The sequence below is a fragment of the Colossoma macropomum genome, unplaced genomic scaffold (genome assembly GCF_904425465.1).
Source record: "Colossoma macropomum unplaced genomic scaffold, Colossoma_macropomum, whole genome shotgun sequence".
Lineage (NCBI taxonomy): Eukaryota > Metazoa > Chordata > Actinopteri > Characiformes > Serrasalmidae > Colossoma > Colossoma macropomum.
The window spans coordinates 16,185,631-16,200,243 of record NW_023494786.1 but is presented as its reverse complement, the minus strand read 5'-3'; the positions used below and the strand labels follow the sequence as shown (position 1 = coordinate 16,200,243).

At 39.6% G+C, this 14,613-nt stretch overlaps 1 protein-coding gene across 6 annotated transcripts in view; it reads left to right on the top strand.

The window, feature by feature from the left end:
* The first annotated feature begins 6,160 nt into the window (after window positions 1-6,160).
* kiaa0753 (KIAA0753 ortholog) overlaps window positions 6,161-14,613 on the top strand; it is a 31,766-nt gene continuing 23,313 nt past the window's right edge. For 3 of the 6 annotated variants that reach the window (XR_005006583.1, XM_036562189.1, XM_036562175.1), the window contains exons 1-10: window positions 6,161-6,689; window positions 7,384-7,680; window positions 7,776-8,025; window positions 8,130-8,236; window positions 8,929-8,991; window positions 9,614-9,835; window positions 10,454-10,649; window positions 10,822-11,009; window positions 11,266-11,399; window positions 11,756-11,920. Coding sequence is in view for 5 of the 6 variants with exons in the window: in XM_036562189.1 (XP_036418082.1) it covers window positions 6,555-6,689; window positions 7,384-7,680; window positions 7,776-8,025; window positions 8,130-8,236; window positions 8,929-8,991; window positions 9,614-9,835; window positions 10,454-10,649; window positions 10,822-11,009; window positions 11,266-11,399; window positions 11,756-11,920 (1,757 nt within the window). In the remaining variant the exon portion in view is untranslated. The remainder of the gene's footprint in view (window positions 6,690-7,383; window positions 7,681-7,775; window positions 8,026-8,129; window positions 8,237-8,928; window positions 8,992-9,613; window positions 9,836-10,453; window positions 10,650-10,821; window positions 11,010-11,265; window positions 11,400-11,755; window positions 11,921-14,613) is intronic. The other 3 variants (XM_036562204.1, XM_036562195.1, XM_036562183.1) reach the window with 3 other exon arrangements.

Genomic DNA, 14,613 nt, shown 5'->3' with positions numbered 1-14,613 from the left:
TGAAGTAAACATATAGTCACTGTCAGGCCAAAATCTTCTAAATAGTAACTTTACAGTAGAAGAAAAGAAGTTAATGTAATAAAATGTATTTCCGAATAATGAAACCGTTCATTTGAATTTATTATTTTTTATTGGACCATTTATGTTGAATTAATCACTATGCACTGTTCACACAATGTAAAGCTGGTGTTTTGAAATTATGAAAAAAAAAAAACCTACAAAAACGCAGAAGCAAGGTTTTGTCCCGACAGTGACGATATACATGGTGAAAAATGACAGCTGCTATGGCTAGATGAGAGAACCACATCTGCACAAGCTGGGTTTGTGTTAAACTTAATTACAGACTGCTGTTGTCTTGTTCCACGGACACTGCCCATAGGTCATCTCTGCCTTTCACAGACGAGTGCTGACAGTCTACCCCGCTTTTGTCACACAACCTCTTATTTTCAGTGCGTCTGTCACTCCTCATTTTAAGGTCTGTGTGGGGCCGCTTGGCCCAAAGGAAGAAAGCTGAATCTGGGGAGGCACTGTGGCTCTTCACTCACTTAATAATTAAATTGTGCTGAAAGTTGTCAAGACACATTTGTTCTCCCTCGCTGTTCATGTTTCCAGCTGTTGTGTTGCGATGCCATTAGTCTGTTCTCTGTAAAAATAATGCTGAGTTGTAAGCCATAAACATAGCTTTTTAATTGCTTATAATGGTAAAATGGTCAAATCTGCACTGGAATCCTGACCAAAAGAAAGATGTTTTATATGTTGGATTAATGTCATGTAATATTAAGTATAGGCCCAGCCGTAGGCCTACATCTTGCATGTTGGCAGGCAGAACCACAGGACAGGAGTACAATATTTTAAATTCAAAAGTAATGTTTTGCCTTCAGAGAAAGCCATTGGAACCGAATGTTAAATATTAAACATTTTTGAATCAAGTTTGTTTAAGAATCATTATTATTATCATTATTATTATTATTAGTCTATGTTTGGTAAAAACGTGTTGATTTAAGCAACCATAACCTTAAACACTCGAGAAAAGAAGACACCAATAGAGTGCAGTTTTGTAAAGGTTTCTCAAGCCTGATTTTCAAAAGCACAGTTCTTCATTTCCAGTTCTAGAGGATCACAGACTAGTACAGTTTATTTTCCTACTCGGGCTAACACATGATTCAAATCATCTGTTAATTGCCATTTTTATTAAGTGTGTTTGAGCATGGAAACCAACCTTCCAGGACTGGAATGGAAAAACCCTGTTTTGAATGAAGCTTCTTTGCCTTTATTATTTCTTTAACAGAGAGCCAGTAAATGATCTATAAATCTGCATGTTAGATTGATCTTTAGCTGCAATTTCACATGTAGTCATTTGAACGTGTCGGATACCTTCATAAATTTGTCCCTTTTTGGACAACAGACAACAAAACAGATACTTTTACTTATGTTAATGAACATTTTATTTTCTGATTTTTCCAGACAATATTAGTTTGCTTTAATTAGTTGGTTGGATGCATGATTCTCAGGAGTTCATCTTTCAGCCAGGTGACATTCAACTGAAAAAAACAACAAGGTCTGATGGTGGCCAACTGACCTCAGCAATTAGGGGACGCGTCACCAACAGTACTGAAAGTGAGGCCCACGGGCCAAAGTCAGCCTGTGAGGACGTTTCATTGGGCCCACCAGAAAGTTACCCTAACCCCACCCCTCACCCAAAAACATATTTTTATACTATATAAAACTAAAGTAAATTGAATTCTTATAATTATTTTATATATTTGTATTAAAATTGTATTTTTAAGTATTTTATTAACGTGATATGGTGTATTATAAAACATATTTAAAAAAACTTCAGTCCACCACTTTGAACAGCACTGGAAAAAATGTAATGTAAAAAAATAAAATTATTAATTCTCACTTGATGCATAGTATCCTGTTATTTTCCTACACAGTTATACTTCTGCACATTTTTGGTGTTCAGGGGCTTTTAATTATTTACATTTTCAAAATACAAAATAGGAAATACACAACATGCGTGCATTTCACTTTGGCCCCCCAACACTGATGAACCACTGACTGAGCCAGTGGGGCTAAAGGCTGGGGGGCATCAGATCACAAGAGTGGCTCAAAGATTAGATGAATAATTGATCTTAGAATATATATGACTAAATAAATGACTAAATAAATTAAACAAAGCCTCCTCAGCCTACACCCTGCCACCTCCTGCAAATGTGAAGTAAATCAGCAAGACCTTCAGAGGATTTTTACTTTCTTATAACAACTACCCACTTCTGATTGTTAATTGCTATTGGAATATTATCCTTTATACTGACATTGCAGAAGGCTGCAATCACAAATTAAATTTTTTATTGTGTGCTGTGGCCATTTTCAGTCCTAGGTGAGTATTATTGTAGGCGTTTGAATGAATAGAGATATTTGTGTAATTCAACAAAAGGGCAATTATTTAAAAAGAACAAAGGTCAGGATTTAAGTCATATTGTGTTTTTAATAAATTGCACAGCATACTGCAATCGCTATAAGTTATATAATTGCAATAGTAGTATCATGTCCATATTGTGTAGCCCTACTCACAACCATCTTCCATTGTCTCAGTATAAATTAACATCAAAAAATCCATACTTACTAGGCAGGTTTAGTACAAAGGCCCTTCTGTCTATCTAATGATGTGAATTTCTAGATCTGGGTCTCTAGGACAGATACACTGTAGATACTTGTCTTTATAACATTGTCTAGTTAAGCATTCACTCCAAAAACTCACTGGAGTAAATATGTTCCTCATTCACTAGTGCCTCCTGCTCTGGATCCATCTGGCCCATGTGGAGAAATCTCAGCTCTGGATTTGTACGTCTTCGGAGTGCCCTAAACACATTACAGCCTGATCTGGTGTGAGTATTATTCTGCTCTGACTGAGACGGGAGCTGAACAGTATTGCGCGTTCTGCAAAGATACTTATCTTTAGGCAGTCTGTTTCTTGTAATGTGGTCAGGATAGAGCTTTTCTCTAACCCATTTCCGATAACAGTTCTGGAGAAATCCCTCTGTTGTCTCCACCCAGTGGGAGCTCTCCTCCAGGAAATAACGGTTTTGCAGCACTGTATCTGTGAGAGTGTTTTGTAACTTCTTTTCTGATAAGTGGTAGGAGGTCTTGTTTATGCTAGAGTCCATGACCTCACCTTCTAGGATTAGAAGATTGGTCTGGGACTCTCTCAAGGAGCTGGTGGTTATGCTTTGAGTCATCTTGGAGGCCATCCGTTTTGAGAAGCTGCCAGAAGGTTTGTTAATGACTTGTTCAGTGGATAGGCTGTTTGAGGGACATTTTGAGCTTCTCCTCATCCATGCTGAAAGAAATCCACTTTTGGAGTTTACCAAGGTTAGAAATTGTCCTGTTTGGCAAGGTGCTGGTTTCTCTGCAGGGCTGAGGAAGTCTGGGTTTTCGATGATCTCACAAAGCGCAGGAACAGTGTTTCCGGAGCTGCTGTGTATCCTGTAATCATATTGATTAAGGCTTTTCTCCTCTTCAAGTGCATAAGGGTTGCAAATGACATGGTCAATTAGGAGCTGCTCATTTACTGTTCTTCTACATAGTGATTGACTTGGGCCTTGGGAAATCTCGCCAGAAACTGACCTATCAGAGAAACTTATATTCTTCTGACCACCAATTCCTGTTTGCATGTCCAGTTTCCCATCACCATCTTGTCTTTTTAACTCATTTGATAGAAATTTAGCCACATCATCATGGTGACCCGCAACAGCGTAGTCCAATGGTGATCTTCCCTTGTTGTCTGGAGTGCCTGGGTGAGCGCCATGGAACACTAGGAGGGTGATGGCATCCAGGTAGCCATGTTCGCTGGCCAGGCTCAAGGCAGTCCGGCCTGCAGCATCTTGTCTCTGAACATCCACCCCGCGACTCAGCAGCAGCTGCATGAAGCAAGCTCGCTCACTGGCGTGTGGTAACATGGAAGCACACATCAAAAGAGTTCGGCTGGCTGCTCCCTTGCTGTCCAACGATGCGTTTGCTGCTGCATCCCCCAGGATGAAATGCGCCAGCTGGACTTTTCCCTCCCTCATAGCCTGCAGAAAGATTCCAACACCAGAGCGCTGAACAAGGTGGCATTCCTGTACATTCATATGCGTCATCATCCAAAATAACCAAGAGCAAGCAAGAAAACAGAGATCCTACGTGTACACTCATGCGAGGCAGGTTGAGTCTGTCTAGGCTGAAGCACTGTCCCCGTGCCTAATAACAGTTTGATTGATGGCAGAGGCCCTAAGGCATATTGCTTTCTATCTCTCTATCCAACTTCCTCTCTCCATCAACGGCTCAATATTGTCCATTGTGCATTTGTCTGCTCTCATTGTTTGTCCTTTCCACTTGTCCCACATTCCATGTGCTCTACTTTCCCCCCTTTTCTCCATGAAGAGCGCGCCCTTCTTTCTTTAGCACTGCTTCATTGAAGTTATCCGTTTTGCTACAGTGACGTATTACCTGACAGGCCCTAATGTGGTCTCCATCTTAATCATCTCATGTGAAGGAGAGTGAGCAGTAGCTTGATGCACTGGAGGGTGAAATGCCTAATCTCCCTCGCCACAGACTCATCACTCATCCACGGAGCAATGCAATTCACTTTGAGCTCTTATCACATTAGAGGATAGAGTTAACCTCTTTGTTTCCTGGACACACACAAAATAAATTACACTGTCAAAGACTGAACATCTTTAATAGACTTAGTTTATGTCAGGACAAGTGGATCTACATCTTGTATTAGAATTGCTACCATCTAATCAGTTCAGCGATGCATGTACTGTCAAAGTCATTCGAAATAACACACTGTTCTCACTTAATTATGGAATAAGCCCGTCCAATTTTATCTTTATATTAAGAGTAATTATAGATAGTTCCGTACTACAGAAATATAAAAAGACTTGATCCCCAAGAGAGCTATCTTTTGGGAAAGTTGAACTGTGGACTGGTAATAACACCAAAAATAAGAATGACTTTATAATGCATTTCTAAAAAGTGATACATTTTATATTTAAACATGTTTAATACCATTAAAATATTACATCTAAGAATGGTAATGGGATAAAATTTAAAACCCAAAAGAGCCCTTTGTTAAAAATACAAATGAGTGACAAATTAAAGGAAAATCCAGCACAAAGTCAGCTTTAATGTGCCTTGGCATAGATTTTGATAGATAGACACCTCTCCCACCAGGTTGGAAATGGTTCATCATAAAATAAAGGTGATCAGTCAAAATAACTTTGTGTTGATTTGCAGCAACCTTTCCTTCTAAGAGGACACAAGCCTTGCTGACAAATGTCCCCCATAGTATAACAGAGCTTCCAGTCCCTCTCACTGTAGGGGTCAAGCATTCAGGCCTGTACTGTTCCCTTGGTCAACACCACATATGCACTCTCCCACTTGTGGAGAACAGGGTAAAGGATGACTCATCTGACTACATCACTTTTTTCATTTCTGTAGACCAGGGCTTGTGGTTTTTGCATCACTGAACTCTTAAATGTGTTTATATTTGGGTTTGAAATGAGGAGTTTATGCACCACAGCCCTAGTATAATATCCTGTATAAATATGGATGGACAGTTCTTGGATGGACAGTCTGATGATCAGTCACGTCCTGTGAAGGAGCAGAAGAGAACAGCAGCTGTTCCCCAGATGACTGACAACAGCTGCTCTTCTGTTTATATATATATATATATATATATATATATATATATATATATAGAGAGAGAGAGAGAGAGAGAGAGAGAGAGAGAGAGACTTTAGGGACGCGGTATGCAAAGTCTGTGCCGTAGCCCCTCCCCCCTGCAAAACGGACTGTGTTGTTGTTGTATTGTTTATTGTTGATTGTTTGTTGGGTGAGTTGTGTGTGCTTGTATTCTGTGTGTTATGGGGAGTCCGTGATGAGGGATGGTTTTTGGTAACCTCCTCCGTTGGGAGAGCATATATTTTATATATTTTTTATATTTTTATGCTAAATAAAAGAGCACTTTTGGAGCAGACGCCATGTTTGCAACTGCTTATTCTTATATACGATGCAGTAATAAATATGTAGCGAACATGCAGCGAACGGTAGGTGGCGGTATCGGATTTACCAGCTGACTAAAGCAATCAAGAAGAAGAAGGGCTGTTGTTGTCATGGCGCTGTTTTAAACTGTTAGAAACTTTCTCCATAAATGAAGCTGCTTTTTAGCTTCATATTTACCACTTAATAGGAACTATCTGACTGGTAGGGCAGAGACACATAAAACCTCTTGTTTTTATTATGACTTCTTCTTATGAACTGGTTTATATGTCTTAGACAGCCCGCTCGGCATAGATATTTACGGTAGCAATCGGTTTGTTTAGCTAATTAGCTTAGCAGAATGTTTGTGGTTTATTATATACAGTTAACTAGCTTAGATAACGTAGCTTTATTTTTGACAAATGGAGACTGTAGCTTAGGTTAGCTAAGTAGGCAACTAGCCCTCGTCAGCTGAGCTTGATGCCTCGCAGGTTGATTTAAATGTGCATATAAAAAGCTAACGTTAGATGAAGAATGTATCGATGATCAGACACAATCAGAAAGGATCCCCGATGTCGGCTGCTGAGCTGAGTAAGTACGCGAACAGCGGTGACTGGGTTACCAAACACAGTGTGAGCCGGAGCTCTGGACCTCAAACGCAGGTGAGGTTGATCGCAGACTTGTGCTTAAACGCCCACTGGTCATGTGTGCTGCAAAAAGAGTCTTTTGAACAGTGTGCAGTTTGTTTTTACAGTTTAATTTCCAATTAAGGGCTGTATGGATTGCTGAACATTATTTGTAGAAGCCTTAACAGTGTGTACATACTATATCAAACTATTTTATGTAAAAATGGAGGAACATTTGGTTTTGTATGATATGTGTCCTTTAAACAAAAGTAATTTGGGTGTATATGGTTAAGGATACCAAATGACTACCAATTTAACCAAGTGATTAGCTCACTAAAAAGCTCACTGTAGTTACTAAATAAACAAAGAATACTTCTGAAACTTAAGGTGGTTTGTTATTAAGTAGTAGGCCTAGTAGTGAAAACACAAATCCTACAACTAGGTTTGTATGCGACTAAATCTCTTTTTTGTTCAGTGTCTAACTCAGGGATAGTGATTGTCCTGCTCAGACAATTCTGATTCAACTCATCAGTTAATTGCCATATAAGCTGATATGTTAGAGGAAGGAAAACATCAAACTGTGCTGTACTCCACCTGTCAGTTCCTCACCCCTGGTCTATCTGAAATTCTTGACAAAAGAGGTTGTAGAGGTCATGTCTATAATGCTGAAAAGTTTAACATCTCTCTCTCTCGTTCTTTCCTTTTCCCTTTCTTCGACTTCTGTCCACAGCTTTTGTTTAATCTGGCCATGCCAGGCAGTGTACTCAACCGGGCCACCCGAGCGGGACCTCCGGCTCCTATTGTGATCGAGAAGCTCATACCTCATAGAGAAAGGCAGGATGATGGAGAGAGCTGTAGCAGCTCCTTACGTCTTTCAGTACTCTCTGAGGACCGACTGCAGGCTGCTGTGAGACTAGCTAAGAGAGACTTGCACAGAAAGCGGCAAGAGTCCATAAATAGCCATTTATCTGTGGATAGGTCTCCAAGTCCAGAAATCCAGAATAACACAGCCAACTGGCATGTGCTAGTGAGTCAAAACATGTAAATCAGTATTTTGTCATCAAATAGCAATATTGTCGAAGAAATGTTAACTTGTCTTTGTTATTTTTGATCCAAATTTAGAATGACTCTTCTCCTAAAGGAAAGCAGAGGACAAGCAGTCCAAAGAGGCAGACAAAGTCCTGCTCACAGGTGCTTGTATACACTCCTCAGAGGTTTTCTGTGACCACTGTGCCTGAAGGTCAGTCTCCTCCTACCAGGGACCCTGGCTTAAAAGATAGCAGAGGTGATCCACTGCTCAGCAGGGAGATCCACAAGCTGCAGAAGGAGCTGGCCACATACATCCAAAGGATAGAACAGCTGGCAAATAAAGGTACAGCCAGATATCATCAGCTCTCTTTATTCACATTCTAAAGAATCAGAATGGTTACAAAATAAGATGCTCTGTGACTGCATGAGCATGTTGTTGTTCTGTAGGGCAAATGGCAGAAACTGTGGAGCCGGATGAGAAGCGGAGGATGGAAATCCGTCGGCAGGAGCAGGCTGCCCGCTCTGCGCGGATCATCTATGTGTTACAGCAGCAGGTCTTTATATGGAGCTTTACCTTCTTATCAGCTCAGGTTAAATTGCATGGAGGTTTTTCAGTGAAGCATCCAACTTGGGAGTGTGCACACTGTTCTGAGTGGAGCATGGTGTCATCAGTACTTCTAGAACACTGAACTGTGTGTATCCTAAAAAGACAGATTTAGACAAATTTTAGAAAACCTAAACAACAACAACTAGTATAAATAATAATTCATTATAATGTAAATGGTCATGATGTTGTAACAAGTAGCTGATTGGAGTTGAGCCTGTTACAAAGGTTTTTTTCCTCCATTTCATCCAGTTATATTTTTATATATATATAAAATATATTTGTGTATTATGAAAACATCATGTATTGTGGTAGTATGTATTGTATCGTGATAGTTTGTTTTAATGCTTGAAAGTAATATTTTCAATAACAGATTTATTTGAAGCACAACATGGTTTTACAAGCTTTACAAGTAAATAATAGAAATTACACAATTCTGCACATTTTAACACAATTACTGTAATCAGCTGAATGTAGCACATTATTGACACGTTATGTCAAACTCGACAAATAAATATAAATTGTGCCTTATTCTCTCTATAGATGGTGTGTTAACTTATTTTCACTTTGAAAAACATGTTATAGTACCAAGGTGTTCAGACTTTTGCTTACAGCTGTATATTTATGTTAATTCACATACAGGTGAAAGAAATTCAGGAGGATATAGACAAGCTGCGGTCTCAGAGTGCAAGACATACCAAAAAGGTAAGTGGGCTATATGGTAGTAGTTGTACAGACGAGAATTGCACCTCTGATGATGCATTTTTTGAATAACAGATCTAAAATCACCTCACAGCTTGCTGAAAATGCAAGGTTTAATGTAGTACACATCTGGTCTAGTGTGGTGGATTATTTTTTTTCTTTTAATAAAAATGTCATAAATATGGGTGAAATGATACACTGAGCTCACGATTCAATTCGATTCGAACAATTTTTTGTTAACAAAATTTGTCTGCATTGTGATATTGTGATATCACATTGTCACGATATATTGTTGCACCTCTAGTCATAAGCAGTGGCAATAGATCTAACAGCCTTCAAAGTTGAATTTACGTTTTTATTCTGTTTGTTTGATGGCTATGAAATACCCATACTCAGTTTTTCCCTTAGATTTTTTTGGATTCAAGTAACGTGCTTTATGAGGAAACCAATTACCTCAGTTCAGATCTGTTTGTGCACAGTTGTGTGACACTGTGAGTCACTTGCCACATCTGTAGTATTCAGCATTAAGAAGAGCAAGTTCTGTCTTTAACCTTTGATGTGCAACAGAAGTGGTGTAAACGTCACATGCAGTGTGGATTGGCTTGTTTTATTGGTGTCCTCTCAGTCAAGGGCAGTGGATCGGCTGGCAGCGGCTCATCGAGGGGCTGTCCGAGCCATGCAGGTGTTCATCAACCAGCTGTCAGACCCTACAGAGAGCAGATTGCCTGCCCAGTGCAAAGAGCTGGGTCAGCTCATCCGGCAGCTCTCTCTCTGCTCTGCCAAGATGGAGGTGGGCCAGGGCTCAGCTGTACCGGAGACCACCTTGGACATCCTGCAGAAGTTAGAGGTAATAGGAGACCTTAATGTGCATTGCCGTTTTTTCGAAAATCAAACTGTATGAAGTCTGTAAGATTAAGATGTTTGTGCCTATAGAGAAAGTGCAGCCGGTGTGCTGGTAATCGGTTAACTGTTATGTAGGGCTGCAACATTTCATTGACAAAGTTGTGGAAAAAATGTCAACATGAATTTTTGTTGTTGGCTCCCTGCTAACTTAAAAACATAAGCACTCTATAATGCTCCATAAAGTTCATGTGGTGCTTGCTGTCATACTAACAGATTGCACTACGGGATGTTTTGGGGTGATGTGGCTTCTGTTGATTCTTTGCACCATAAAAGAAGAACTTGCATGTCAGATGGAACTTAAATGATAGTTGCAGCAAAGGGGAGTCAAAACAGTTAAATTAGTCGATTAATTGAGTCACGCTCAATAGGTTAATCAATTATAGAATAATGATTATTTGTAGTTATATAGACCTGTAGGCATTGTTTGTTCCTTGATTTGCCCCCCAGATGACACAACAGACCACCAGATGAGATCAGGGTGAAGACAAAGCTTTTTTTGTCTTAGTTTAGCAAGAAGCCTGCTGTTGTGACTTTGTTGCCTTTTTTTACTTTTAACACTTAGATCCTGGACACAGCTCTGAGTAAGCAGACAGGTCCCGAGGATAGGGAGCCACGAATGCGGAGTGCATCTCCCGCAAGACAGAGGTCACTCAAAACCAGAGCTCATAGCATGTCCCCTCCTCGTGTTCCTTGGGCCCTGGCTGCCAAAGCTCATCGAGGGTCGAGGAAGTCGGTAGCTCCAAAGAAGACCTTGACTGGTGAGCTGTGATCTCTTTAAGTGAATATCTTTGAGAGCCTCTCAGCTAATAATTAAAGAACTTGTCCTGTTTGATCTGGCAACCTGCTGATTAATGTTCATATGGGAAGCTCAGGCCAGTTTTACTAAAGTGAAAAGGACTGATCTTAGGTTGTTTTGGCTTGTGTGGTTAGGCAAAAGAGTGGCAGGGCAGCCCCAGAGAGCAGCCCAGTTCTTGAAGCAGGAACGCAGTGAAGTTTTGAAGGCTGGTATCCAGAGCCTGATGCAGCAAAGGGAACAAAGAGAACAGGAGAGTAAGAGCAGGCCAGAGCTACACACCCCCAACCCAGCCACTGGCGCAGCCTATCGAGACAAGAGCAAGGTAAGACTGCTAATCAACATCACTAAAGCTCTTTTACTCTAGTCCTTTAATCTTTTAGAAGAGAAATGCTGGTATTCAGAATAAGCAAGACAATATTAGTAACGGAGATGAAACTTAAAATGTATTGGATAACGATAAATCAGCCCTTGTTATTTGAATATTATTAAGTAAATTTCAGTAGAAAGATAAGAGGGCTGGAGTATCATGCATTGTCTAGACGTGCTTAAAGTAGAGACTGATCTTTTTTTTACCACAGCAGGGCACTCATGTTCGAGATGCTGGCTTCCAGCAGCCCACTGTTTCGTCCAGGCTTAGAGAAAGTCAATTACCACAGAAAGAGGTCTCTGTGCCCTGGATTCCCACTTCTCCTCATTCCCCTACTAAACAACGGTCAGTTCATAAACACACATACCACCATCCTTCTCCTTTTTAGGGATATGCCTTTTGATCGCTTTTGAAATGTGGGTATCTGTAAGAGTTAATGAACAGATATTTGGTTAACTGTTGGTAATAATAATGGCTGATATCACCATATAAGAATGGATCATTTTCCCTCTGCAGTTTAACTTTAAGCACTTGGCGGTACACGTGTTTGTGTAGACAAGTTTAGTGTTTGTCATGGTGTGCAAGTTATACAATGCTGAGCAGAGGGACATTTCTATTGGATAATCCTTAACTTTAGGCTGAAGTTATCTGGCCTGCTGAGAAATCCTGCTTTGTGGACTGACCTGTGTGTGTGTGTTTAGCAGAACTGTATCCAGCAGGCCAGAGCCAAGGTGTCTCTTCTCCCCAGGAAAGAGCTCTTCAGAGCCCACAGGTGTGCAGCCCCAAGGCCAGGGACAGGGCAAGAACAGGACCCAGCAAGGGGTAGCTGCGGAATCCATGCGACAAGCCCATAATGAGGCCCTCAGGTCAGACTCAGTTTGCGTACATACTCTGACGGCACGGCTAGTGTTTAGAACAGTGGTTTTCAAACAGTTGCTGCACATGGCAAGCATCGTCAGGCACGCACAATGTTAAGTTGCCAAGTATCATGCGAATGACAACAGAAGGGAATCACAGTCGCTGGGCTCAAAGCCTGTTTTTGCTGCTTACCACAAGCTGCATGCCACTAGAAGCTCAGGATGCACAATGATATTGGAATCATATTAAACAGAAAGATGTGTAGACTGATATTTCAAACCAGTATTTGGTGATGTATTCATTGTACTCTGGAAGTCAAGAATGTTTTGGTGATGTTGGGCTACTGTGCTAAAATGTATGCATTTTACTGCATTTGTAACCCTCTAAAAAAAGTGCTACATTTATCTGTTAATGGTAATCCAGATAGAACTAGTCCCAATTTGTACATCTTACATAGGTTAATATATCAGCATCAGCAGATATATTCATGAAAAATATTGGATATCAGTCCAGAATTCCTATATCGAGGGGGTCCTACTAGAAACATGAGCAAAATACTCCTATTTGTCCCTTGTGACTGATTATTTCCTGGTCAAGCTCCAGTGATTTTTATGCTGAAAGCATCAGTGGTCAGCACACAGTGCTGTTGTGGTAATCTAGCTGACAACATAGATCAGAATAGTTTTAAATAAGACATGTAATGCCTAACTAAATGAAGATAAGAGCTGAATGGATTACATATAAATATAGAACAAATAAGTATTCTGACTCTTACAAAAAAACAGGAATACTGAGTGAACTTAGAAACCTTTTGATGAGTTTATGTCTTATTTCACTTTATAAAATATTTGGTGGGTCTTGGGACAAATACTACCTCTACACTTGCATCCTGACATGAAAAAATTGGGGAAACCGTGTTTTAGACAGTGATTATCATTTTCCAGTTTTGCATACAAATGCAACATGTAACATAGTAATTAAGAAGAATATATATTAGAGTTCTGATGTTTGTGCTTTCATCAAGACTGCTGATCATTATCTATTCCAATATTAGCCAATATTGCAATATGATATTGTAGAAGGCTGCAATATTCAAATGAGCCCTCTGACCAATATCAGGCATTTTGAATGATTTTTCTGTGGTGATATGATTAATTAAGGCATTTGTGTGATCCAGCAAACATAAATAATTTTGGTCAAAACAATACCAGCCAGTCTTTCATGATGTTACATCAATGTTACATTAAGAACATTCTCCAAAATGTTCTTAATGTTGTAAGGCATATGAGAATAGCAGTGTGTAGCAGTATAATAGTATCTATAATTTTTGCTACTATTCTGATTATCCTGCTATCAATTGAACACTGATTGGTGGTAATGTATTTGTACCTTTGCAGAGGGCAAGTAAAAAACAAATTAGTTTAATTATTCCTGTAGGTAATATGCATTGAATTACTTTAAGTCATTTATTCATTTAAAACTGTGGTTGATGATCTCTACTTGAAGGAGGCCTCTGGCTACGCTCTTGATTCCAATTAGAAATGAGTCCTTGCGATAAATTGCTTGTAGATGCCCGCTAAAATGTGCCCATTCATTTATTTCAGTCTGAGACAATTTACGGCTGTTCCAGCTCTAAATCTATGTAATTATGAAGTATTTCAGGGCCTCATTTAGCTGCAATAATTATGCTGCAGTTATACCAGTGGTTTGCATTTTGTTGCAGGCTGAGGTTGTGCTTTTAATGGTAGTCTGACACATTTATGCCTAAATCCTATATCAGTGGTCACAAACCTCTGGGAAGTTTTTTATGGAAATCTGCTGTACTGCAGGGTTAAACTCTAACCAGAAGAACACACCATCTGGCTGGTAAAGTTGGAGCAGATATGGCTAATTAGTTGGGATGTGACAGTACCATGCATTGTACTGTATCAAATTGTATTGCGTTATGTCATGACCAGCATATTAGCTTAGGGATAACATAGCTTGTGGCTCAAGTGTTAGATTGGGATACTATAAAGCGCAACTTTTCTGTCAAATATTGTTCTTTTAATAGTGTTGAATGCTCTAGTATACTAAAAAATGAAAGGTTTAACATATTAACATTAGGTACATTTTCAGTCACTCCTTATTTATGCTGCAATTAAAAAATGTATTGAATCAAGACACCACTGTATCTTATTGAATCAAACAACGCATTTTGTGAATAGTAACGCCTCTACACATTACAGCTGAAACCGAACTTTGTGATGGTAGATCTTAAGAAGTGAGTTGGTAATCACTGCACTGGATACTATTGTTAACTTGGTCAACAGTTTTTCTACATTATTCTTGAATCTTTCACTGCAAACTGCCAGGTTGTTTGTTTTTGCTAAACTCCCAACTGCACTCTTGCTGTTTAATAATGTATCAAACATTTGGTTTTGACAGACCTAAAATTTCATTTTAATTTTGTGTATCTGATTGGATTATTGACACCACTTTGGTCCTAATGTGAAGGAACAGGAGCAGCAGACACCAGATGCAGTTGTCATATCTGGAATCAACTCGAGACCTTTTGTTAGCTCTCTTGTGCGTAAACTAATGATGCAGCCACACACAGCTGGCCGTGACACAACTGAGCATCAAAAGTGTCCAATTACGCATGCATGAGCAGACTGTGTACAAAAGGCTGTGATTCCAGATGTATCACAGATGTAAATGC